Raw genomic sequence first — 27,078 nt, 5'->3', positions numbered from 1 at the left:
AAACATTTAAATAAGATGCCTATATCAAAAGGTAGCATACATTTTAAATAGATACATACATACATACATACATACATACATACATACATACATACATAGAGTTATTTAGTTTCAGGTGCACAAAACAACAGCCGGATGGCTCAGTTGGTTAAGAACATGCTCCGAACACCAGTCTTGCTGGTTCGATTCCCACATGCGCCCTCCACAATTAGATTGAAGACAACGAGCTGCTGCTGAGCTTCCAGAAAGGCAGCCCTCAGTTGGTTAGAGCACCGAGCTCTCAACAACAATGTTGCTGGTTCAATTCCCACGTGGGATGGTGGGCTGCGTCCCCTGCAACTAAAGATTGAAAACCTTGACTGGACTTGGAGCTGAGCTGCGCCCTCCACAACTAGATTGAAGGACAACAACTTGGAGCTGATGGGCCCTGGAGAAACACACTGTTCCCCAATATTCCCCAATAAAATTTATAACAACAAAAAAAGTTGAATTGCTGAATCAAATGGTGTGTACCTTAATGTTTAAAAAAAAAGGTAGCCTATATTGATAGGTGATTTATGAATCTGTGTTCTCACTGGACTCTTCAGTCTCCAATTCCATTTTCATAATTTATTGTAGACATGCTTGTTTGCATTGAAACAGTTGAATCAAGATTCATTAAAATATCATTTAAAAGTAAAGGTATTAAACATGGGAAACGTAAATGTCCAACAGTAAGGGATTAATTTAAATAGATAATTTGTATGTGTTGATGTGAAATGGTCACCAACTTATAAATTGAGTAAATTAGGATGCAGCCAACATGTATATGTTTCTATTTATGTGCAAAAGGGAGAAGTTTGCATATGCCTGGCATAGTTTAAAAGGATACATACGGAAGAGTCTAAACAGTGATGCAGCAGAGGTCGGTTGCTGGTTGGGACATGCGCACAGGGGCTTACCTTTTTTACATTTCACCACATGTCACGTCTTAAGTGGCAGGACTGGTATTCTAACCCAGATCACTGACCTCAAGACTGCACTCTCTATTACACCACAATTACCGTGTTATGTCAACTTTGAGGCACAGCTCTGCAAAAGTTCTCAGATCATTTTAGGATATGATCAGGCAAAGGATCTTAGTAATTCACAGTACATATATCTTATTAATGCAGTCAGAGTAGCCAGTCTTTTTAATGTAGAAGGCAAGTCAGGTAGTACAAAATTGATCATTTAGAGAAAATAAAGTGACCATAGCACCACATTAAGGTAGAGGTGAATAATCTCCCTAAAGCATTTAATCTCCTCAAGGTATCCACTGCACAGCACTCAATCCTGGTCAGGACATGCACATTTTACATAGGGGTGGTTCTAGAACCAGCTAAGCCTGGAATTAGAGTCGAATATAGTCACCAATTGTTCTGAATGAAGTAATTTTATGAGGCTGAATTAGTTTGTATTCTCTTTTTCAATCTTGAAGCTTTGCTGCATGGTTACATCTACGTTTCTGGTCTAGTCATGGAGCATGACTAAGCCTCAAGGAGGAGACCACAGTGCAATAATGGGTGTAGCCTCCTTCCAGATCTTCCTGCCTAGTCTTTCAAAAATTCCCAGCAGTCAGAAACGATGTTCATTTATTTTTGAAACCAGCTGGTCCTGTTGTAGCTGACTGCTCAAAATCATGTCATGTTTTCTGGTTATTTCCTGCCAACTATCAGTTATGTACTGGTGCGCTGCCTTACTTAATTCAGGCCTTTAGCTCACATCTGGACCTTCAGTTTTAGCCGGATAACTGACTGGTGGTTGTGCCTTTAATCTCTTCTCCCATCCGTATTCTTACTTGATTTTAAAAGCTATTTGTTCCTGTCCCCCCAACTAAAACCTTTTCAAATTGCTTCCTCCTGCTCAAAGCAACTTTTTCCAACCCTTCTTTTATTAGTATTTTAATTTTAATTTTCCCCATTTTTGTGGAGCATATGAAAAATTGCTTTAAAATATTTTATTATGAATGTGTATAATAAAGTTCTCCCAATAATTTTGCTCCTTCCTGCGTTTTCCACCATGTTGTTCATATACAAAACTTTTGCTGTACTCACACTGTTTAATCAGCCTCGTGAACACGTTTTATACTTTCCTGACTCAGTGCCGTTCATATTATTTTTCCTTATATAAAGTACATAATTCATAAATGTTTATTTAACATGAGTTAAATAAAAGAGACCATGTTTTATTTATGTCTGTGTAACTCATGCCTGATAGTGTGCCTGGCAAACAAGCTTTGAATAACTTGAAGTTCTGTTAAAGAAATGATCCATAGGTGGTAGGATTCTGGAGACATGTTAGGTTTGAAATGTGAAAAATTGGCCTGTTCCCTTAGCTCTGCTGGATCGAAGTTGAGTCCATCTTTCTGAGGCCATGCATAGTATCAGACCTGCAAGCCAGGATACGAGCATTTGCATGCTCTTAAATATTGTTCAGGTCTAGAGCTCAGGCTTTGGCGTCAGAAAGCTTGAGTTCATATTTCTACTCTGACACTTCCTCGTTGCACAACTCTGGATAGTCTGTTTCCTTTACTGTAAAATGCAGATGGTTACGACTCCTTTTGCGGGCGTAGTTAAGGTTAAATAAGGTCATCTGCAAAAAATGTCTCGCACAGCATCAGGCACAGAACAAGTCAAAAACGTTAAGTATCATAATAACTATTGTCATTAATAATAATCCTCCTTTTTACCTGACAACCGGTCATATGGTAAAATCCAGCATTAGAGCAATTTTAACTTAAGTGAATAGTTTGTCAATAAAGTTTGTGTTTTAGACTCTTCCTAAGTTTAAATGTTTTGACTTTGAATTTTAGCTCATTGTGGAACCTTGTAATGAAGAAAAGATAAATTGCAAACTGGGAGACGTGAATTTTACTCCTAGCTTGCTCAGATTAATTCAATCTTTCAACACAAAATGCTCTGATTGGAACGCTGTTATCTGTGTACATGGCTTAATTCCAGTGGTGTATAAGCTTATTTAAGGAAAGGACCAAGCCTTACTGAATTTAATATTTCTACTCCGCACTGTGGGTTAGTAAAATATTCATTGAATGAATACATAGCCCAGTTTTCTCATCTGTAAAAATGAGTGGGTGGACTATCTCTAAGATTGCCTCTCGCTCTCAAATGTTTTGAATATAGGGATCAGTGAAATGAGCCTCAGCATTAGCCAAGAACTGAGGATCAGAAAATATAAATGTGAGTTTTGTCATTGACAGATCTCTAAGATCCATCTTTAAGTGGATAACATATTGAAATGTTTATATACAACCTCAGCTTTTAAGGGAAGGTAAATTTATTATTTATTGAATTTATATACTATATATTTTCTCCTTTGTTATTTACCATGACAAGCTTTTTAGGTATGGTTCGGTAAATGACCTTTACTGAAAGAATTGGAATTTTAAAGCTAATTGCTTGATACTATTTTTCTTTCGGTTAATTGTAAATTGGGTACTATGAGCACTTTTTAATTATAAAATGTTGCTATTATATAAAGTATTAAATGCCTTTGGAAGACAAATTCTAAAATGAAAACAAAAATTCAAGCAGTACAGAGTATGTAGTGAAAATTTTTAATCCTTGTCGCAGTCAATTGCTATTAATAACTATTAAAAACATTTAATGTACATATAAGCATATGCAACACACCTACATGGATGGACTTCTTTAATCCACATCCTTTAAAAAATTATTCTCTATTATTTTGCTGTACCTTCCCGAGATTAACTTTTCCAAACTCTTCTTCTTTTTATATTAGAGTAACCTGGTACACCAGAGTTGTTCAATAAATGTTTAATTGAATTAACCAATAGTCTTTACCATTCAGCAACTGGTCAATTTTTCTGATACATTTAGCTTTTGAGGTGTTATATAATTTCCATTAAAGGTTACCTTTTCAAGGGTCTAAGACTAATTCTTTTAACTATTGTCAGTTCATTTTGCCATCAGTACTACAATGTTAAATATAAATAAGACTACTTATATATGTGATTTATCAAATCAGATAAATCTGCATGCCTTATAGTCATACTGTGTGTAATGGATTTAGTTTTCAGACTTAATAAAACTTACATACAGGTTTTACTGGTTTTCCAACTGTTGAAAGTTCCTGATTATTCAGTTTCTGAGTTATAAAGTGAATTATTATTAAAAAGTTACACAGTCCTGGAATTTGAAGAAATGCTTTGTGGCATACTTCATATTAGGACATGGTAGCTTTTTTCTTCATAAAAGAAATAAGTTTTTTCAAACTCTTCTTTTATATTAGAGTATTTGGAAAGGCATTTGCTTGCCCTGGGGAAAAAATTGTGACTGCATCTAAGAAAGTGTATTTATCTTAGAGCTATAATATTACCTCATAGTAGTCTTAAAATCCAAAGTACGTTTTATTTACAAAATCTGTTACAGGTTAGTCTAGTAAAAGTTGAAATTACTTCCCCGCATAAATTTTTTTTTCTGACTCGGTGGAATACATTTTAATGAATTAGGATATTAATTTTATGACATAGTTATTGTTATTTAAAGGGTATCAGCTTTTTTTTCTTGGAAAATATATAAAGTTGGCTTGGAACTGAAAAATGTGTGTGTGTGTGTGTGTGTGTGTGTGTGTGTATACATATATAAACATTTAGAATATTTTTTTTTAATGGCCAAACTCGTACTGTGTTTTATTAAACTGTTTGCTTTCCCCAGGGACTCCCCCTATTGCACAGATGATTTCTTTGAAACTTTCAGAGAAACAATATAGTGGAGGAAGGTATATTGGTGATCAAATAAACTCTAATCTATGCCTTTATGTATGATTAAAAATATTAGAAAGAGAGAAATACTTAGAAAACGAATATTAGATAGATACTTAGCATAATAAAAATATTGATCTGAAATCAGCAGCCATCATCCATACTTATCAGTCCATGAAAATCAAAATAAAACAATAAAGTCTGGTATCACACCACAGAATGCTGGTTGATAAAAGTTCATCTTATTTGGTGTATGTTCTAATACATAGGTTAGAGGCATTAGAAGAGCTAATAAGTTGTAAGATATGTGACTAAAAGCAGAGACCATGGTAGTCAAGTGGAGTTCCTCGTTAGGGCAGTCATGACCAGATAAACTAATATTCCAGGAATATCAAGATGTGAGATCCATGGTCAAAGAATGTAAATAAAAAATGCGCGTACACACCCCCAAAAAGTAGATGGCCAGTATGTTTTTCAAAGAATGTTCAAGTTTACCAGGAATCACAGATGCCTAATTAAACAAGATATAATTGTATAGTATGTTAAGTAGGAGAGATTAAAAATAATACCAAGCATTGACAACACCTATTATATAATGCTGATGAAACTCAGATTACTGTGTATATTTATTTTTGAAAGCAGTTTAAGTAATATGTACCAATAGCTTTAATGATATGGCAGATTCTCACTGTATAAGCTTCATTTTTAAAAAGCAAGATACAAATTATATGTATCCATTATATTTTTGCAAAAATATCTACATATACTTAGACACGGGGAAAAGAGATCAAAAAATATCTAAAAAATCTGGGAACACTTTGATGATATCTGTTTTAATCTCCAATTTTAGTGGAATTTGGATGATTTATCTATTTTTCTATGTGCCTTTGTAATTATAGAGTAGAGGGGAATTTATATAGAGAGGGGAATTATTTATAGAATCAGAGGGGAAAACTCTTTATGGTGTGGTACAAAACATTGGAAAAAAGTGGTTAGATACATTTTTTTAAAAAAGAGCTGGAAATGTTAGGTACTATATATAGTAATCTAGGAAATCCATTTTATAATAGACCATATTAGTTATTTTCAGGTCAGTGTTTTATTCCAGTCTCACATGTTATATTTTTACCCATTTAAAAGATGTATAAGTTAAAAGCCTTATAAAGTTTATTTACTATATTTTGAAATTCCTTTATTTTCATGACTCATTCTGTAGATTTGGTTCAACTTCAAACAATGGAGGGAAAATACACAAAAAAACTTTGTTGTTTAGACAATAAGAAATAATAGCTATTTCCCAATATTCCAACTTTAATGATTAAATTTTAGGAGTCAGTGGATCCTTTTCAATGTTTATTTCCCTTTGTATATCCAAGTTTTTTCTCAATATTTTATTTTGATAATTTTAAAACTTAAAAGCTGAAAGAATTTTTACCTCTGTGTACCCACCATCAAGATTCTACAATTTACGTTTTACTATACTTGCTTTATCTCATATCTGTACATCTCTCCAATCCTCTCTCCCTCCAAATATCCATCATATTTTTTATGCATTTCAAATTAAGTTGCAGGTGTCAGTATATGTTCCTCCAAATGCTTTAATTTAGCACGCGTTTCATTAATGAGAGCTCAAAATTTAGAACTCTTTTTCCTTTGGAGGTAAAATTTGAAGACAATAAAAGACAAGTTGTAAGTGTACCATTTGATGAATGTCAACAAATGAAGACACCTCTGATAACCCAAACTCCTGTCAATGTATAGAACAGTTCTGTCACTCTAGAAAGTTCTCTCAGGCTCCTTCCCAGTCAGTTCCCACCCCTTCTGGCCCTGCACTCCAAGAACCATTATTATGATTTTATTTCTATCATTACATTGCCTGTTGACAGAATGTTTAAGATGGTGCCTGACAGAATAGTAAGGGTATTAAGTGTTTTCAGATATTAAGTGCAGTTCACTAAGTCTTTCTCTAATGTGAACATTTGAATCTCTGTTCTTGTGTTATTTTCCATACAGTAAACCAGCAATAGGTTTTTACAATAACGACCCAACACTTGCAGAACCCTACAGTGTCTTCTGGCTAAGAAAGCTATGTAGTCATGTACTGTCTTGGAAAGAGAAGATTGAGTTAGTGTTTACCAAGGAGGGACCACCCTAAACAGAGTGTTCAACAGTAACCAGTTCTGCATGTGTAAAATTAATATAGATGCAGATTCCTTGTAAAAGTGATTTTATTATTTATAGCCTGGTTCACTCCTGTTAACTATGATAAAATGTCCTTCCTCGCCATTGGAGCTTTTGTACCTTGTAACCTGACTATTTATATCACACTTGTCCTGCGCTTTGGCAACTCCGTGCCCTTGTGTGTACACTTCCTCATTTGTTGACTTGTTGGACATTTATTCTTTTAGGGCTAGGTGTAAACTATTCGTTGATTGAAGCCTTCCACGCCCCTATTGAATCTGGGAGTCACTGCTAGTGAAGTGGGTTCTAAGAAACAGGAAATTTCTCATCTGTTTAAAAAACAAACAAAATGACTACATCACGGGGATGTAGTAAGAGTTGAGATGTGTTCATATAAATTTTCCCCTTCTTAGGGTTTTGCTTTTCTGTATAGTACTTGATCATCTTCTGGCATACTATGTCTGTATCTCTCTTGTTCACTGCTATATGCCCAGGATATACAACAGTACCTGGCACAGAGTAGGTGCTTTGTAAATGTGTAGTGAATGAATGAATGGTAACCCTTTAAAAACATAAAAACCACTCTTACCTTGACAATCATGTGAAAACAGGCCTCAGGCCACATTTGGCCCAGGTCTTAGCTGTCAACCCTTCTTCTAAAACATTATTCCCCTTCACAAATGAATATTATGTTTTTATGTTACAGAAAGTACAGAGGGAAAGCAGTTTAACATTTCTCAAAATGTGTTTTGGGGGAGTCAAAAGTGATAAGTGGATTTTCAGCTGTGCAGGGACAGCGCCCCTAAACCAACAAGTTCTTTAAGAGTCAACTGTGTGTGTGTGTGTATGATTATACGGATAATTATACATATGCAGTCATATAAGTATATAATTTCCCCCTGAATTCTTCTTAGGAGCCTCTTGCGGCACAAAGCCCTTTGTGAAAAATATTTAGGTAATTGGTAACTTGATTTTGCCCTCATTTTGGAAGGATAGTTTTGTTGGATATGGAATTTGAGTTGTGGTTTTTCTCATTGCACTCTAAAGATGTTCCTCTTTTAAATAGCTGTATATAAGCAATTTAAAAATATTACCCATTTACAATGTACAATTCAATTGCTTTTAGTATATTGATAGAGTTGTATAACCATCCCTCAATCTAATTTTAGATCATATTCATCACCTGAAAAAGAAATCTGTCCTCCATAGTCAAACATCCCGGTCTCCCCACCCTCCAGTCCTAGGAAACTACTATGTAATCTACTTTCTGCCTCTATAGATTTGCCAGTTTTGTGTATTTCTTATGGTTGGAATCATACAATATGTGGTTCTCTTATGACTGGCTTCTGTCATTTAGCATGTTTTCTAGCCTCATCCATGTTGTAGCGTGTAGCAGTATTCCAGTATTTTATTGCTGAATAGCATTCAATTGTATGGATATATATACTACATTTTGTTTCTCCATTCATCCATTACTAGACATTTGGTTGTTTCCACTTTTTTGCCATTGTGAATAATGCTGCTCGGAACAATTGTGTACAAGATTTTGTGTAGACATGTTTTCATTTCTCTTGGATCGAAGCGAAATTGCTAGGTCATATGGTACCTCTTATGTCTAGTCTTTTTAAGAACTGCCAAACTGTTTTCCAAAGTGCCTGTACCGTTTCACATCACCAAAAGCAATTAAAGTAAGATATCATTCTCATACCAAAAATTCACCATTTTAAAGTGTATGATTCAGTAGATTTTAGTGTTATTTACAAACTTGTGCAATCATTGCCACTCTCAATTGCAGAACATTTTCAGCACCTCAAAAAGAAATCCTATGCCCATTAGCAGTCACTGCCCATTCTCCTCTGTCATTACCCCGGCGACCAGTCATCTATTTTGTGTTTCTATGGATTTGCATATTCTAGACATTTCATATGAATGTAATCATACAATATATGGCTTTATATGTCTGGCATCGTTCACTTAGTATGTTTCCAAGGTTTATCTATGTTGTAGCATGTATATGTACATCATTCCTTTTTGATGGCTGAGTAATAATATTTCACTGTATGGATGTACCACATTTTATTCATTCACCCATTGATGGACATTTGGTTGTTTGTACTTTGCTATTATAAAATACAGTCATGCACCACATAACGTTTTGGTCAAAGATGAACCATATATGCAGCAATGGTCCAATAAGTTACAATGGAACTGAAAAATTCCCATCGTCTAGTGATGTCATAGCTGTCATAATATCACAGCTCATTCATTACTCAAGTGTTTCTGCTGATGCTGGTGTAAACGAACTTACTGCGCTGCCAGTCATAAAAGTATAGCACAGGCAGTTATGTACAGTACATGATAATTGATAATGATAATAAATGACTATGTTACTGGTTTATGTATTTACTGTACTGTACTTTTTATCATTCTTTTAGCATGTATTCTTTCTACTTATTAAAAAAAGGCTGCTGTAAAACAGTATGCCGTATTATACCAGCAGCCGTCTCATATACATCTTGTGTTTACCTTGTCTCTTGAGTGCATCGTTTTCTTGTGCTTGATTTAATCTTGTGTTTTGTACAGTGACCTTCTGCACAGGCGTGTAGCCCAGGAGCAGGAGGCTGTACCATGGAGCCTGGGTGTGTGGTGGGCTATCCCGTCTAGGCTTGTGTAAGTGCACTCTGTGCTCGCACAAGGATGAAACTGTCTAATGATGCATTTCTCAAAACGGAGCCCCGTCTTTAAGTAGCACGTGACTGTATCTTCTTTGGAGAAATGTCTTTATAAATCTTTGGCTCATTTTGAAGTTGTGCTGAATTGTTTTCTATTGAGTTATGAGAGTGATTTACATTTTGTAGATATAAATCCCTTATCAGATGTTTGATTTGCAAATATTTTATCCCATTTTGTGAGTTGCGTTTTTATTTTCTTGATGGTGACTTTGAAAGCACAGAAGTTTTTAATGTTGATTAAACCCAGTTTATCAGTTCACTCAATTATCTCTTGTGTTAGTTTCCTATGGCTGCTGTAAACAAATATCACAAATGTAGCTTAAAACAATACAAATGTATTATTTTACAGTTCTGTAGGTCAGAAAACTGACATGGGTCTTGTGATGGGCCAAATGGACTAACATTGGTGTCGGCAGTTCCATGTTCTTTTTTGGAGGCCCTTGGAGAAGCCTTTTCCACCTTCTAGGGGCTACCTGTATGCCTTGGCTTGTGGCGCTTTTCCATTTCTAAGAACCTTTGCTATTACATTGGGACAACCTGAACAATCCAGGATAATCTCTTTATTTTAAGGTCAACTGATTAGCAACCTTAATTCCATCTGTATGTGTGGTAATTGCTTCACAGTTTCCAGAGATTAGGATGTGGACATCTATGAGGGGTTGTTCTTCTGCCTATCACGTTGCTTATGCTTTTGTGTTGTGTCTAAGAAATCATTACCTCAGCCAAGACCACAAAGAGTTGCTTACACGTTTCCTACTAAAACTTTATAGTTTTCACTGTTATATTTAGGCTTGTGATCCATTTTCAGTTAGTTTTTTCTTTCAGTTAGTTTTTTCTTACAATACGAAGTGGTCCACCATCCATCCTTCTTTTGCATGTGGATAGCTAATTGTTCTAGTGCCAGTTGTAAAAATTATTCTTCAAGTCTAGAATCAAGAAGTGTGATTTCTCCATTCTTCTTCTTTTTCAAGATTTCTTTGGCTTTTTTTATTGAGACTTTTTCATTTCTATATGAATATTAGGATCAGGTTCTCAATATTTGCAAAAGAAGGGGGGGAAGCCAACTGGGAGTTTTTTTAAGGGATTTCAGGATTTCATTGAATTTACACATTGTGAATTATTGCTATCCTAATGTGGATCTTCTGATCTATGAGCTTAGCTATGTCTTTCCATTTATTTAGATCATCTTTAATTTCTTTCAGTGATGTCTTGTAGTTTTCAATGTACAAGTTTTACAGTTTTATTCTTAAATTTGTTCTTAAGTATTTTATTCATTTAGATGTTACTAGAAGTAAAATTGGTTTTCTAATTTTGCTTTTGGATTGTTCATTGCTAGTATATAAAACTTTGATTTTTGTGTGATGATCTTGGGCTATGCAACTTTGATAAATTATTTATTAGGCCTAATTATTTTTTAGTGGAATCCTTAGGAGGTTTTTATATTCAAAACCATGTCATCTGTGAATAGAAGTAGTTTTACTTCTTCCTTTCCAATCTGTATGCCGTTGGTTTCGTGGTTTTTTAATGAGAAATTAGCAATCATTCAAATTGTTGTTCTGTATGTAATGTGTTGTTTTTCTCTGGCTGCTTTAAATATTTTCCCTTCATTTTTGGTTTTCAGCAATTTGATTATGAGATGCCTGTTTCTGTTCTCTTTATTTGTCTTACTTTGTGTTCTCTGAGCTTCTTGAATTTGTATATGTCCCATTTCTTGCTTCACCTATTGTTGATTCCAATTCCATAAATGTTAGACCTTGTACTATTTTTTACTCAAATTCTGCGAATGTTAGACCTTGTACTATTATCTAATAGGTCCCTGAGGCTCTGTTAATTTTCTTTTCAATCTTTATTCCTCTCTGTTCTTCAAATTGGATAATTTCTATTAATCTATATTTAAGGTCATTGACTTTTTCCTCTGTTATTTTCATTTTGTTATTAAACGATAGAGTGAATTTTACATTTCAGATATTCGTTTTTCAGTTCTAGAATTTCCAGATTTTTTTATATTCTGTTTGTCTGCTAAGATTTCATATCCTTTCATTTATATGTGCATATATTTCTTTACTTCACTAAGCATAGTTATAATAGCTATTTTAAAATCTTAGTCTGCTAATTTTAGCACCTGGAATTATTTTGGGGATGGCCCCTGTTGCTAAGAGTTTTCTCTTGGGACTGGGTCACATTTTACTAGTTCTTGTGTATCACATAATTTTGGATTGTATGGTGGGCAATGTGTGTGTTATATTGTGGAGATGGCATTCTGTTTTTTTTATTTGTTTTGTTTGTTTTTTTAGTAAGAAATTATCTTCTTGGATTCAGTCTGCAAAGTTTCAGGCAGCAGCTCAAAAATTTCATTTCAGTTTTGTTCTTTGTTTGTGTATTTTTTATGTTTAGATGGGCTGGATGCAGTGTGCCCAGTGTGTGCATTGTTCAGGAGTTAACCACAGATGTGGGCAGGATAACTTCAGTTATTTTATAGCAGTTTAATTGGCATGAGCAATTTTCACAGTTCTATTGTTTTAATAGAATTCCTACATCTTAGAATAATAGTTTTATTAACTGGAAATAATTGTCACTGGTTGATTTCCAGTCCCTTATTTTGATAATTAAATAAAAATCTGTTCAATTCTTCTCTTTTTCTCTTCATTGTAGATCGAGCGGGGAGCATCAGCACCCTGGATTCTTTAGACTTTGCAAGATATTCAGATGATGGGAACAGGGAAACAGATGAAAGAGTGGCAGGTGAGTGAGATTGTAAAGACAGAAATAATAAGACGTGAGGCGGTCTCTTCCTTCCACAATTTGGTATGTTCATATAATTATATAGTTATTGTACAAAATGATGTTACTAATTTATTGGCTCCAACCCCGAACCTTCTCTTCCAGAGGTGCTGTGATTGATTGCTTATGCACACCTGCAATTTGCTCAGTTCTGCTGGGCGATAGCTAACCGTTTCCAGCCATGTAATTATAAAACCGGTGTCCAACAGGTGTAAGTCAGCCATGGCTTACCATCAAGTTAGCCGGACCTTGACCTCCTCATTCCCGTGATCCTCCAAACCAGGGCTAGTACTCTGGCGTTGTATACCAGCACAACTCTACTGATTGTTAAAATGCTTGTGAGCCCGTGGGTGAATACAACTTTGTCTTGAGTTCCCCAGGTATTCCCTAGCCATCACAGCATCTCTCCAGAAACTTCTCCTGATTGTCCTATGATCCAGAAAAGAAAGGATTAATGGTTGGTACAGCAGGGGCCTCCAGGACCTTGCCCATTCCAATAAGAAGACAAACTCATCCCAGTGGTCCCACGCCCCCTCCCCCCCCAGTTCTGCCTTCCACTTGTCACCATTGGATCTGTAGGCACTTCAGAAAACCAATTTGTATCCCCTGTGTTCTGCCCGTATCAAATGAGGCCAGTTGGATTCTGTTGGGGGTCCACGCTGGAGTTGACAGTGTAGCAGCCCTGGCTCCTTTTAAGCATCAGATGTCTGGTATCGTTCCTTTCTGTGCCTGTCTGTCATTAAAGTCATTCTTGAGTGCCCTGTAGGAATTAGTTTTCATAGGACATTGGCTTAGAGAGAGATGGGGAAGCAGATAGACAGCAGTTAGGTACTTTGATCTCCACCAGAATCGTGGGCACTCCTGGAACAGGATGGATGCCACACTGGACAGATGGAGCTTGTGGGGACAATATGGGGTCAGGGAACACCCATAATGTGGATTCAACTCTTGACCAACTCTGTTGATTTTTTTCTTCCACTTACTGGTACACGTTTATTAAAACTTACCAATTGTTTACCTATTGTGGTCATTATGAATAAAAGTGAGTGCTAATTTTTACATAGTGCTTCTTCCGTTCGAAACACTGTCCTAAACGTATATTAACCCATTGCGTTATAGAATTATCATCATCCTCCCCTTCCCAGGAAATTGAGGCCCTCAGAGGGATTATTTAAGACTTCAGTGGCAGAGCTAGGATATAAATGCACATAGCCCAGCAACAGAGCCCACAATTAGCTGTGCCACATGCTACCTCTCAGCGTGGAGGATGAAGTTTGGCCTGATTAAAAATGATATTCTGACATATGATTTTCATTCATTCCCCAAGAAAGGAGATATTGAATATTTAAAAGTCTCAAACAGTATTATATGAGTTAAAAAAGATGTAATTGTTTTCAGTTCAGCAGAAGCTAAGAGTAAGCAGTGTAAACAATAGCAATGTCAGTTGAATGAGGAAGTCATTAGAAGAACTTAATGTGGCTCCCTGTATCAAATCATGATTTGTCATAAGCATTATTAGTTGACAGCTGTATCAAAACACCAAATCCTATCAGTAATACCTAAAAATTAGCAAATCAAATGGACATTATTTGAATAATTTTAGGACTAATTTATCCAACTAATTATTATTTTAAGTAGTGTTATGTTACATATAGTTATTTAGTAAATGTTGGATGTTATATATTTTAGTTTATATATTAAATATTAAACACATGGTGTTTTAGTTTAGCAAGAGTAACCAAATGTATCTAGTTTTATATATTGTATTGTTCAGATGGTTACATACTTGTATTGGAAAATAACTCCTACCCAGAAATTGGCCATTTAAGTATTTTCTTTCCTTTAATTTGCATTTGAAAATCTAAATTTTAGATGTAGTCAAATATAAGAGGGTTATCATTATTCTCGTTGTTTAGGTATTTTTTAGGCTGTGAATGAACTAAGACTAGCAAATATTTCACCATAATATTAGTGGTATGTTAAGTTGGGGCATCAAAAGATTGGGTGTTTTTGTTTTTGTTTTTTTTCTGCTTTGAAATTTCCACGTAGTCAGTTGTACATCTCCCAAGTCATGAGAGCGTGATCTTTTAGCACTCAAATACCTCTGCTATTATACCAGCATTATTTAACCCTGGTTGGGGGATAACCATTTCAACTCATCTGGAGTTGGTTACACTAGCTATGTCATTAATTATCCTGGTAAGATTTTTATATGCATTATTAGAATATACCTACATCTTTGCAGTTATTACTTTAGTTCCAATAACATTGCATTCAGCAGGATTGGGCTGCTAGAGGGTTGGGATAGTGGAATGAGCAGGTTGGCAGTTGGTTCCTACAGTGGTTTTTAAAAACATACATCCTCAAACATTTCCGTGAAGAATTGCAATATTTGAAAAATACTTAAAGTTTGTTTGGTACAGTGTATCTTGTTACATAATTAATTTTGAGCCTTAAGGCAATATTTTTTTAATAAAGAAGAGACATATTCATATATGTGTAAAAATAGCTGTTTACCCCTTTCTTGTAGAACTTTGTCACATAACTGCAATTACTTTATAGAGATGCGTTATAGCTTCAGAGATATGCCTCTGTCATTTAAAGTCTATATTGTATATTAAGAAACATGCAGCAGAGTGAACTCATTTTGTTAAGCACTATCTTTTCAAAGCATTGGTAACTTAATGACATTTGGCAGTGTATATGTAGGTGTGCATAAAAATCTAAATTCTTGCCGTCTGACATGGGTTTTTCTGGCTTTCTGTGCCTTGATCATTCAGTGTTTTGTTCTTGATCACCTAAACTTTCACCAGTTGAAGTTGAGTTTTTCACAGTTTGTGTTATAACCATTTTTTGTATTTTTTTTCCATATTTCTATCTACTGGTGCAGGGCATTTCTGATCTGCAATTGTTCTGTAATGTGTTTTAATAAATTGTAAATGATGCTGAAAGCATAACTATATCCTCATTTTACCTACAGTATAGTTAAGTATTTTTAAATCAAAATCAATTACCTAGAGTTTTTAAATTAACATAAACTTACTCTGCACTTATCTTACACGCTGAATATGTGCAGTCTAACTTGAGACACAAATTCTAAGAGTTTCCAGAACTGTAAGTTTTATGGAAAATATTTTTAACTTTGTTGCACAGAAATGTTTGCAGATCAGCACTGCTGACTACCAAAAACAAAATAGTAACATACACATCATCTGATTTTTAGTTGTGTTTCCATGTTGCTGCATTGAAATTCTGTGCATCAAAATAATTGGCCTTCATGCACTACATGTGATTCAGTTACACGTTAAGTATTTTTTAAGAAAATATGCAAACTGAGTGAATCCTAATTTTTCCATATATTTTTATAGCTTTGTTGTCTCTGATAGCATCTCATTTGCCATCTTCTTTTTGCTATTAGTCAATCAAGAAAAAATTGCTTATTTAATTTGCTAGTTTTTATGCAGAACTATTTGACTACAGTAATTTTTTAATATTTAGTTGTGACAAGATGACCTAATTTTCCTAGCAGTTTACTTCACAGAAATGGCTTTATTTATACTTTAGAACAATGTTTATATATATATATATATATATATATATATATATATATATATATATATATATATATATACACATTTTTTTTTTAAATCCCAGTTAAGACACATAGAGTTAAATCTCGTTGGTAATTCAACATTTTAAAGAGCTTATTAAAATGTTTCCTCAATATTAATGTTCATCTTATAATCAGACTCTGATAAAAGGAGAAATCTTTGTGTTTCATTAGTACCTCTTAACTTGAATAAATATCTATTTGAAGAGTTATCAGAAAATTTGAAATTCTGAATAATTTTACTTAATATCCTTAGATAATTAATAATTACTTTTAGAATTGAACACAATCCTTTGCTTTAGAATGATCTTAGTTAGAAATTAAAAGCAAACTATTAACCCTTTGGCTTTAAATGAAACCTAAAAAACCCTTTGGATCTTTTTTCCATATGTGTTTAACGTATCTATGCTTGTAGAAAACATGCTTATATGTAGAAAAGTTTATAGGCATCCCAACACTTGTTAAATATTTAAACTATATTCCTTCACCATCTTAATGAAGGGATATATAGTCACTAACATTTTTGTATATAGATTTATAACGTTACTCTAGATAATACCTTTAAAAATACCTTTTTCTTTCTAATCCTAAAGTTTTCTTTAAGTATATTTGCTTGGACTTCATCTAGTTTTTATCTTTTCCCCTAAAATTATATCACCTGAAAACATGTCATTGCATTTTCTTACCTCGGCTGAGTGAGGCAGAAGCACCCAGATTACTAATATTTTTATTTACCTAGATAAGTGTATGCCATAGATTTTATTTTTAAATAGAGCTATTCCTTGTCAGACAGCTAGAACATTTTTATCAATAGTCCCCTGAATTCTAAAACCATGGAAAACATTCACCAGTTTGCTTGCAAATCAACTCTGCTGCATGCGTTCACAAGTTTCATAAAGATTGCATGCTTTCTGTTTTCGATACAGATTGTATTTTTTTTTCATACCCATCCTTGCTTTTTATTTTTTTATTTTTGTTTCCCTTTTCTTGGTTGGATGCCTGTGTGTGTTTATTCCAAATCCCTGTCCAGTCCTGGAGTTTGAACTACGGAAAGCCAAGGAGACCATTCAGGCCCTCCGAGCCAACCTGACAAAGGCTGCAGGTGGTGTACATAAAACTTTTTTGAGACTTTTTCTACTTTGACAATGTAGAAGTAGCTGGGATATTTTCAAATGTAAAATATTAAAATATTATTCATATATTTTTTCCACCAGAACACGAAGTTCCTTTACAGGAACGAAAAAATTACAAATCAAGTCCTGAAATTCAGGTGGGTGAATGACAAATCTAAAAGAATCTTCCACGTAAAATAGCATAAATATTGAAGGAGGAAACCTTATGATATTATATCTTATTTCACCTCCAGGAGCCAATAAAACCTCTTGAAAAGAGAGCTCTAAACTTCTTAGTCAATGAATTTTTATTGAAGAATAACTACAAGCTTACATCAATAACCTTTTCAGATGAAAATGATGATCAGGTACAGTTACTTTTTTTAACAATCATTTATTTCCTTTTTAACTTAAAATGTACTTATTTTGTCTTTTATTTAGTTTCTTTAATTTTTTAAAGTTATGCATATAGTAAAATTCTATAAGGCTGGTTACCAAACACAGCATTTTCTTGCCTATCCGGTCTAGTATTCTATTGACTTACAGATTTCTTCATTTTACATAAAGAGTTCTCATTCTTTCCATGCAGCTTTTTACAACTCCCCAGTAACTCTATAAAACACGATGTTTTTTACTTTAAACATTTACTTGGTAGTACAGATTAATGTATATTTATAAAAACAGTTTAACTAAAAACGTCTTCAGTAGAACTATAATAATTAAGATGATAAATACATAACAGCAATTAAGGGAATATTTTCAACAAGTGTGAAGATAAGTTGTGTTTTGAATAGGAGGCAACTTTAGAACTTTATTTTCCTGATAGAATCTTATAAGCAAAGAAAGATGGCTTATTTTAGTGTTATCTCCCAATCCTGTAATATTTTGACTTCTTAGTGCTAATAGATTAGTTTGAGCTTGCACCTTAGGAAAGTAAATACCAAAGAGTTTATTATGTAGAAATCAGGAGGCCATCATTTCAAATCAGGTATATTCCATTGGTCCATAAAATATTCCATGGATTGTTTAATAAAAATAGATGTCCTCAAAGGGAGATAGCAATTCAGTTACTCCCTCAGTTATTCTACGTAACACTTCTACATAGCATTACATAATTTTATGTACTACTTGATCATATCAAATCCAACAACATGTAAAAAGGCTTATCCAAGGAATATAAGGTTGATTTATATTCAAAAGTCAGTCATTGTGAGTCACCATATTAAGAAATGAAAAGAGAAAAAAATTATATGATCATTTTAGAAGATGCAAAAAATATCTGACACAGTCAAATATCTATTCCTCATAAAAACTTTAAAGAAACTAGGAATAGAGAGGAATTTCCTCAACTTCATAAAAGACATTTATAGAAAACGTTATCACTAACATCGTACGTAAATGGTGAAAGATGAGGAACAAAGCAAGGATTTCTACTCTCACTGCTTCTGTTGAACAGCATACTGAAGATTCACGCCAATACAAGGCAAGCAAAAGAAATGAAAATCATACATATTGGAAAGGAAGAAATAAAACTGTCTTTATTCACATGATTGCATATGTAGAATATCCTTTGGACTATCCAAAAAACTAATCATTGATTTTAGCAAGGCTGTAGGATACAAGATCAGTAAACAGAAATCAATTGTATTTCTGTATGCTAGCAACAATTAGAAATTGAATTTTTAAAAAAATATTATTTACAAAGTATAAAAAAATAGGAAATACATAGGGATAAATTGGATAAAGCTGTGTACACTGAAAGCCATTATACATGCTGAGAGAAACCAAAGAACACCTAAATGAGATACTATGCTCATAGATCAGAGGATTCAATGTTGTATTTCTCCAAATTGATTTGTATTTTCAGTGCAATCTCAATCAAAATCTCACCAGCATTTTTTGTAGAGATTGGTTTATTTCAAAATTCTTATGGAAATGGAAAGAACCCAGTACTATAGCCAAACTCTAATAAAGAATAAAGTTGGAGGACTTTTCCTGACTTCAAAATATTGTAATCGAGACAGTCTTTTTGGCATAGAGACAGACACATAGATCCGTGGACCATAATAGAGAATGAAGAGATTGACTTACACATAGATGATTTTTTTATTTCTGACAAAGTGCAAACTAAATATCATGCAGAAAGGATAGTCTCTTTTACAACTGGTAAAAGAGGGGGCATTTGATATTCATATGCCCCCCCTCCAAATGAACTTCAAACCATACCTCACACTATATGCCAAAATTAATTCAAATGGGTCATAGATTTAAATGTAAAGAGGAAGCTGTAAGGCTTCTAGAAGAAAATGTAGGAAAAATTTATTGCAACCTTAGATTTCTCAGATATGACACCAAAAGTATGGTGCTTTCAACAGATTTGTTCTCATCAAAATTGATGACTTCTCTTTGAAAGATACTTTGAAGCAAATGAAAAGATAAGCCATGGATTGGGTAAAATATTTGCAAGTAACATATCTGATAAAGGACTTGTATCCAAAGTATATAATTATCTCTCTAACCTTAATTATAAGAAAACAACCCCATTTTAAAAATAATGGGCAAAAAATTTAAACAGGTGCTTTAACAAAGATCAGATATCACAGTGAGACACCACAGCACACTAATTAGAGTATCCAAGACTGTACCAAGTCTTGGCAAGGATGTTCAGCAATTGGAAATCTCATCATTGCTGGTGGGAATGCAAAATGGTAGTCACGTTCTAACACATTTTGGCAGTTTCTTTAAAACGTTAAAACATTTATCACCATATGACATGGTCATTCCATTCCTAGATATTACAATCCAAGAGAAGTGAAAGCATATGCCCAAGGATTCCTACACAATTTTCATAGAAGCTTTATTTATAGTACCTAAAGTCTAGAAAACAACCCAGATATCCAAGAGCAAGAATAGAAATTTGGATAGAAAATTTTATATCCTTACAGTGAAATACAACTCAGCAACAAAAAGGAATGAACTCTCCTGATAAATACAACACAGATCAATCTGAATGAAGGAACCCAGACACGTCACTTGCTATATGGTTCCATTTATATAAAATTCTAAGGAATGTAAAGAAAACAGACCAGTATTTGCCTAGGAACAGGGTAGGTATAACAAATAAGAGGCAAAAGTTACAAAGGGGTCCAAGAAAACTTTTGATAGTGTGAACAAGTTCATTTTCTTTCAAATTCATTGTGGTGATCTAATCAGGGGTATATACATATGTCAAAATTTAGCAAACTGTACATTTTAAATTAGCTTGTGGATTTATTTAACTTGTACAGTTTGTTGTGTGTTAATTATACCTCAGTAAAGCTGTTTTTTGTTTTGTTTTTTTAAAAAAGGCATTGGAAATGTTCATCAATAACCTGTTTTTTAACCACTAAACATTCTTGGTAATTTCAAGTGGCCTGAAACCAGTACTGCCTAAAGCCCTCTCATGTTTAGCCTCTGGCCAAGATTTAAGACTTTTCACCCTATTTTATTTATCTTATACCCCCATTTTAGGCATTTGTCATTACCTGGCATTATCTCTTGTCTCCCTGCCTAAACTGTAAGCCCCGTGAAACTAAGAGTCACTTGTTTATCTCTGTATCTGCATAAATTAAAATATTTATTGATAATTTTCTCATATTTTTATCTGCATACACTCGCTGTCATACCACTCTTTGCTTCCCTCCTTCCAGTTCTTTCTTTTATGACTGATTTACTTTCCATCCATTTTTTTCTATTGTGCTATTTGAAACTCATTTAATCATAAACTTTCTATATTTTCAGCTTCTCCTCAGAATGTCCTTTTTGCCTTAAATAAAACGTGTCTCTTCACTGAGGACCGTGTTTTCCCCTATTTTCCAAGTAGATGATGGTGCATCTCACAGTCCAATTCCCGAAGCTCCCTGGCTCCAACAGCATGGCTCTGTACTCTGTTCGGAAGTTTCTACATTCCCACTGCCATTCTCTGGACTTTGTCACTGTCTTACTCCCACTACATGTTTTTTCCCCTTATTATCTCCACCTCCCTAATCGTTCCCTGTTTTTCCTATCAGTCATCTCTCCTGCCCTCTGCTTTAACTCCTTTCTTGTCAATTCTAAATCTATAAGCCCTCTCAGCTTTCTTTTTAGTTTATCTTTCTACCTGCCTCTTCAACATTAAGTCTTTCACCTATTCATTGTAATCCTGCCAAACACAAGGGCTTGCAACTCCCAGAACATATCTGGATCCTTCAGAGTTTTGTATTTTTTGCTCATTCTTCCCCTTGTCCCTAAAATAATTGGTTCCCCTATCCTCTTTGCCATCTGCCTCGTAAATACCGAAACTTTTTCCAAAAGAGTGCACAGGTCATCTACTTCCAGAAACCTTTCCTCAACCTCCACCTCAAGACAGAAATGACTCTTTTCTGGGAATTCTTGACATTCCTGTAATCGTAATACCTGTGATAACTTTAGGTTCCACCTATTTCTTTATGTCCCCACTCTTTAACTGTGCAAGTCCCTAAATGGTAACATCATTTTATCCCTGGTTCTAAGGGTAGATATCTAGTAAATATTGGATGAATATAGATGGATAAATGGACATTTGAATGTTATTTGTACTGTTCATTTATTTTTTTTTAAGGATTAAGTTTGCTTAGTTCTTGTTGTAGGCCAAGCACTGTGTTAAGGACTTCATAAACATTTTGTTTTTCCCTCAGTAAAACCCTCAGGGATAAGCATTATGCCCATCGTACAAATGAGCTACTTAAGTTTCAAATTAATTTATAACAGCAGTAAGAGGAGACAGATATGAAATTCATACTTGGACTTTTCTCTAAAGCCCTCATTTCTAATACCTATCTCTTATCTACCTCAGATTTAACCCTCAATAACAGTTGTTCCCATTATCCATTGAACCCTCAAAGGATTGAGAGTATCACATTTTGAACATTCAAATAAATATAAGTTATAAATAAGTTACAAGATATCAAATTAGTACTAAATTCTGATGTATTAGAGGAAAAGAAAATGGTAGGGCAATGTATTTGCATGTGATTGATTACTCTGGAACTTTATAAAGCTCTTTTAAAAAGTTTTGCCCACAGACTGCTTGCAGTGTACATTGCCTTTTTGTACTTTAATAATAAAATTGTACTAAATTGAATTCAAGAGAATGCTTCATACACAACAAATTGATGAGCAGTTGCTTGGTTTCTGAAAGTGTCCAGAAGTATATTTAATAATATAAATTGGAGTGCATGCCTTTTTGTACTTTAATAATAAAATTGTACTAAATTGAATTCAAGAAAATGCTTCATACACAACAAATTGAAGAGCAGTTGTTTGGTTTCTGAAAGTTGCCAGAAGTACATTTAATAATATAAATTGGAGTCAAATAGCTACAGCAGAACGGCAAGCAGATTAAATTGCTTGCTTACCCACCAGAGACTACACTAAATACATATAGGTTGGAATAATAAAGAAAGGAAGAACAAAGCTAATGCCACTCATAGTTTACTTATAATAGGTACAACTTACGAACTAAAGCTTCTTAAATCTAGACATGTTCTATGACTTCATGCAAATATTTGAACATGTTTTATAAACTTGAAAGTTAACACAAGCCTTAAAGTTGATAGTTTACATTTTTGAGAGATTTAATAAAAGACTATGTGCAACATCTTGACGTCTAAGATAGTTAAACCTGTTTACTTAGAATATTAAGAAACTTACAAGAATAATATTGGACAGTGGAAGATGTAAAACTAAGTTTATGAATGATTACTTACTTGGAACATATACTTTAACTTTATAACAAGGTTATGTTGGGTTTTTAAGATATTGGCAATAAGGAATAAAATAAACCTCAAGTGCAGAGTAAAATTGCCTCAGATTGTTTTTATATTAATATTTTTTACCTTTTAGGATTTTGAACTATGGGATGATGTAGGATTAAATATTCCGAAACCTCCAGACTTATTGCAACTTTATCGAGATTTTGGAAATCATCAGGTAACTGGAAAAGACCTTGTAGATGTGGCCAGTGGAGTAGAAGAAAGTGAATTGGAGGCTCTTACACCAGTTTCAGGCAACCTTCCTCCAACTCTTGAAATTCCTCAGACTTTAGAGGTGAGCAATATTAACTGACTAGTCAAGTCCCCCAAAATATTTAAAATATGTAAAAGTATACTATAAGATCTTCAGTTTCTCTTTTTCTCCTGCTTTGATTTTAGAACTCCTTGCTAGTACAGAAATTAGAAGATAAAATTAGTTTATTAAATAGCGAGAAATGGTCTTTGATGGAACAAATCAGAAGACTTGAAAGGTTAGTACTTAATCATAATTTCTAAAAAAACCTTTTTAAATGAAATTGGCAGATTATATAAAAATACATAATAATATTTCAGTTGTCGGACATAATTTTTCACATTATAATACTTCTGAAAAAAAAGTCTTATAATTGCTTTATATATTTAATATATGCCTTTCCCCTCACCCCACCTTCATCCCCCCCCAAAAAAAATTAAACCAATGTAGTGATCTTACAATAAATTATGTCCTGGAAGAAAGGAATAAGATACTTTTTACTTCCCCTGAGTCCTGTCAATATCAATAAAATAACTCTCACATTAGTGTTGTACACATTTCTCATTCATTATTTCGTTTACTTATAATAATCCTGTGGGTTAGAGAGAATTATTCCCATTTTGCAAATGAAGAACTGAAAATTAAGAGCTAATCCAGAGCTGAGTTTATAAGGCCTTTTTTATGCTTCTTTGGTAAATTTTGTAGCTACATTTTTAGGTATATGAAGCATCAGTATGTTTCAGAAAAGATTAATCAGTTGCCAAACCATTTTCTATTAATATGTTATACTTCTAAGGCATTAAACCCATTATGCTATTGCCAAAGTTTTTTTAAAATACAGTTGTTGTCTGATAATTTCTTTTTCTTTCTGCAGTGAAATGGACTTTCTCAAAAGTGAACACTTTGCCATCCCAGTAGTTTGTGACTCTATTCAACCTTCTTTGGATCAGTCTCTTCACAAAGACTCTGAAGACAGTGGACAGAGTTCAATTGTAAATAGTTCAGACGAGGGAAAAAACAAGGATATCCATCTGTCAAAACCAGATGAAGTTGATTCCACTGTTCCTAAAGAGAACATCCCAAACTCCTTACCCAGGAGAGAAAGAGAAGCAGTGCCAGCTCCTTCTCCATCAAGTAAAAACACAGTCCATTTTGATAAACCCAATAGGTTAGTATGCATCCTATATTTTGGAAGGCTTCTTTCCGGTGTTTAGTATGTTGTCAAACTGAAAGAGCTTCACTTCTTATTTGAACTGCTTTTGCAGACCAGAGGTATGAATTTTGTGTTGGCATTCACACATAGGAAAGTACATCTCGCACACACACAAAAATCACAAAGTAATTGGTAAGTTAAATTACATTAAAAAGGCATGAACCATAAATGGCGTAGATTCTATCTTGGGTAAGTACTTAAACCCATAAATGACATGTACGTTACTATATTCTGGATACACTTTACCCCGTGCTTTTTACCTTTTCTTTATTCAGTTATTTTCAGACTCGTTTTGGTACTGTGTAACTTGCCTATGATAAAGAGAGGAACAGTTTTTGCTCTTAGTCCTTTTTCCTGTTCTGCTTCCATTACTATTAATGTTTCATTAATAGTCTCTTGATTCATTTATTTACCTTTTATGGGGTTGCAGTGATTGAACTCAAATGACAAAAGCATGGTCCCTGCCCTTCATGATCATGTTTTCTAGTGGAGGAAACAAAATATAATTAACATTTTATTTTATTTTATAATGTAAAAAAAGTAATTTTAAAAAAGAAATATTTACTGAGCTCGTTTTAATCTCTTAGGCACAGTTCTAAACGGTTTATGTACTAACTTATTTAATCCTCACAATGTATGGTAATGCCTTCAGTCACAAACCTTACAGTGTGAGAAAGACTGACAATCAAATAATTAAAGTATGAAAAGTGGTAATATAAGAGAAGTTCAACTTGCTTTGGGAACACACAGTCATTGTACCTAACATAGTCATCAGCAAGAAAGGTTTCAGGGAGAAGTGTTATCTAACCTGAGACCTGACAATTAGGTAGGAGTTAAGCAGGCAAAGAAATAAGAGGAAGAGTATTTCCAGTAAGGGAGAACAGCTTGTACAAGCAAACCATGCATTTGGGAAACTAAGAATTTAGGAAGGTTTAAGCGAAGAATCCAAGTGTGAAGAATGACAGCAGATGAAGTTGGAGAATTACGCAAAGACTGAGTCACGTAAGCTGTTTTTAACTCATTTTAGAGTCGGGACATGATGGTATCTAAGTTTTGAAGAGTAATCTAGGGTAGAGGTATTTGGAGGGTTGCAAGACTGGAGGAAAGGAAGCTAAGAGTATCTATTGAATGAATCCAAGTTAAAAAACAATCGTGGCTTGTCCTGTATTGGAAAGAAGTAGATAGATTTGCAAGGTAGTTAGAAGGTAAAAGATCAATTGAATTAATTAAAAAGGGAAGTATAAAGGCGGATTTGAGGTTTCTGGCTACAGTAATTGGATGGATTCTGCCCCTCTTCGCCTGCCCCCCCCCACTCCCTACTCCACTGAAAGATAATGGGAGGAAAATATAAATGAGCAAACAGCCCAAGCTTTGTCACACCATTCTAACTCTCTAATGATAGAAATTACTGAGTGCCACTTTATGGTGTGTATTAAATAACGTCTATTGTGTAACCTTTGATGTTACCCCTTTCTTTGTAGATTGAGCACATAAAGTACTGATCATCGTAATAATTTTATAAATACTTCTACATAGAGACCAGTGTGGTTTTAGAAACAGACATAGGCTAATATTTTCAATTACAAAAAACTCTTTAAAATATGCCGTGAATGTTGAATGAGCCTCTCCTTCACTTGTCTTAAAATTTTACTTCTTTTATGTGGATTTCTAATATTAACGTTTATCATTATCATTATATACATTTGCAAAATTGTAATTCCTCTCAGCAGCATATCAGATCAACCTTTATGTCCACTCTGGGACATAAAGAGTTTACCTCTCTGGGACCATAGAGAACTGGGGAGGGAAAAGTCCTCATTTCAGATTTTGCAGATTCTTTCTATGTCATTGACCTGCGGTACCACTTCAGGTTTGATCCCCTTCATTCACAGGCCTTTTATTCACATAACATCAACCTATTATAAGATCAGCTGTTCCTGCTGATTTTTTCCACCTATATAATTCTGGAGTGAGGTGCTCTTGCAGTCATTGGCAGATGAGAAATCCACTTAATATTTGGGTAGGATTAATGCAGGAATGGGAGTTATAAACTGTTACTTTCTCCTTAAATGCCAGTGGTAACTGTTTGGTCTTGTCCCCTTTTCATCCAATATCATCTTTTAGGAAATTGTCTCCTGCTTTCCACCAAGCACTGCTCTCTTTTTGTCGGATGTCAGCAGATAGTCGTTTAGGATCAGAGGTAAATTATACCAGATATTCTTGCAACTTTCTTAAAACAGTCAATTTATCTTCTTATTCTTAACTATCTCATCCAAAACCACCTGTGATAGTAGTCTATTTCAAATACAAATATATTATTTAAAATAATGATCTAAGAAATAGTTTCTAAAATTTTTAACTTTTAGGGAATGTAGTTGATTATTTCTATTCTTTGGATTAAACCTTTGTTTAGTATTAAAGTGACCTTTTGCAGTCTATTTTTGTTAATGTTTACTAGCATGGTTATGTGCCTCTTTGATATAATTGAGAAAAGCAATGTAAGTGTGCATACATTTTGGTTATTTTTAGATTACTCCATTATTTTTATCTCATTAGGAGTAGTTGTCTTTGCTGAGTGTGACTCTCAGATTAGTTTTCCTCATGTGCTTTGTAATTGTTGTCAT

The 27,078-nt window shown here is 34.0% G+C and overlaps 1 protein-coding gene across 5 annotated transcripts in view; it reads left to right on the top strand.

Moving 5' to 3' along the window:
• The window catches only part of RELCH (RAB11 binding and LisH domain, coiled-coil and HEAT repeat containing), a 91,063-nt gene that overhangs the window by 7,640 nt on the left and 56,345 nt on the right, over positions 1–27,078 (top strand). For 3 of the 5 annotated variants that reach the window (XM_081078092.1, XM_081078096.1, XM_081078093.1), the window contains exons 2-9: positions 12,328–12,417; positions 17,097–17,168; positions 17,281–17,336; positions 17,433–17,546; positions 23,080–23,283; positions 23,388–23,479; positions 24,116–24,409; positions 26,579–26,654. In XM_081078092.1, coding sequence (XP_080934218.1) covers positions 12,328–12,417; positions 17,097–17,168; positions 17,281–17,336; positions 17,433–17,546; positions 23,080–23,283; positions 23,388–23,479; positions 24,116–24,409; positions 26,579–26,654 — 998 coding nt within the window. The remainder of the gene's footprint in view (positions 1–12,327; positions 12,418–17,096; positions 17,169–17,280; positions 17,337–17,432; positions 17,547–23,079; positions 23,284–23,387; positions 23,480–24,115; positions 24,410–26,578; positions 26,655–27,078) is intronic. The other 2 variants (XM_081078095.1, XM_081078094.1) reach the window with 1 other exon arrangement.

The sequence above is a fragment of the Rhinolophus hipposideros genome (genome assembly GCF_964194185.1).
Source record: "Rhinolophus hipposideros genome assembly, chromosome: 17".
Taxonomy (NCBI): Eukaryota; Metazoa; Chordata; class Mammalia; order Chiroptera; family Rhinolophidae; genus Rhinolophus; species Rhinolophus hipposideros.
The sequence above is the reverse complement of the archived record's forward strand: the minus strand, read 5'-3'. Positions and strand labels throughout refer to the sequence as shown.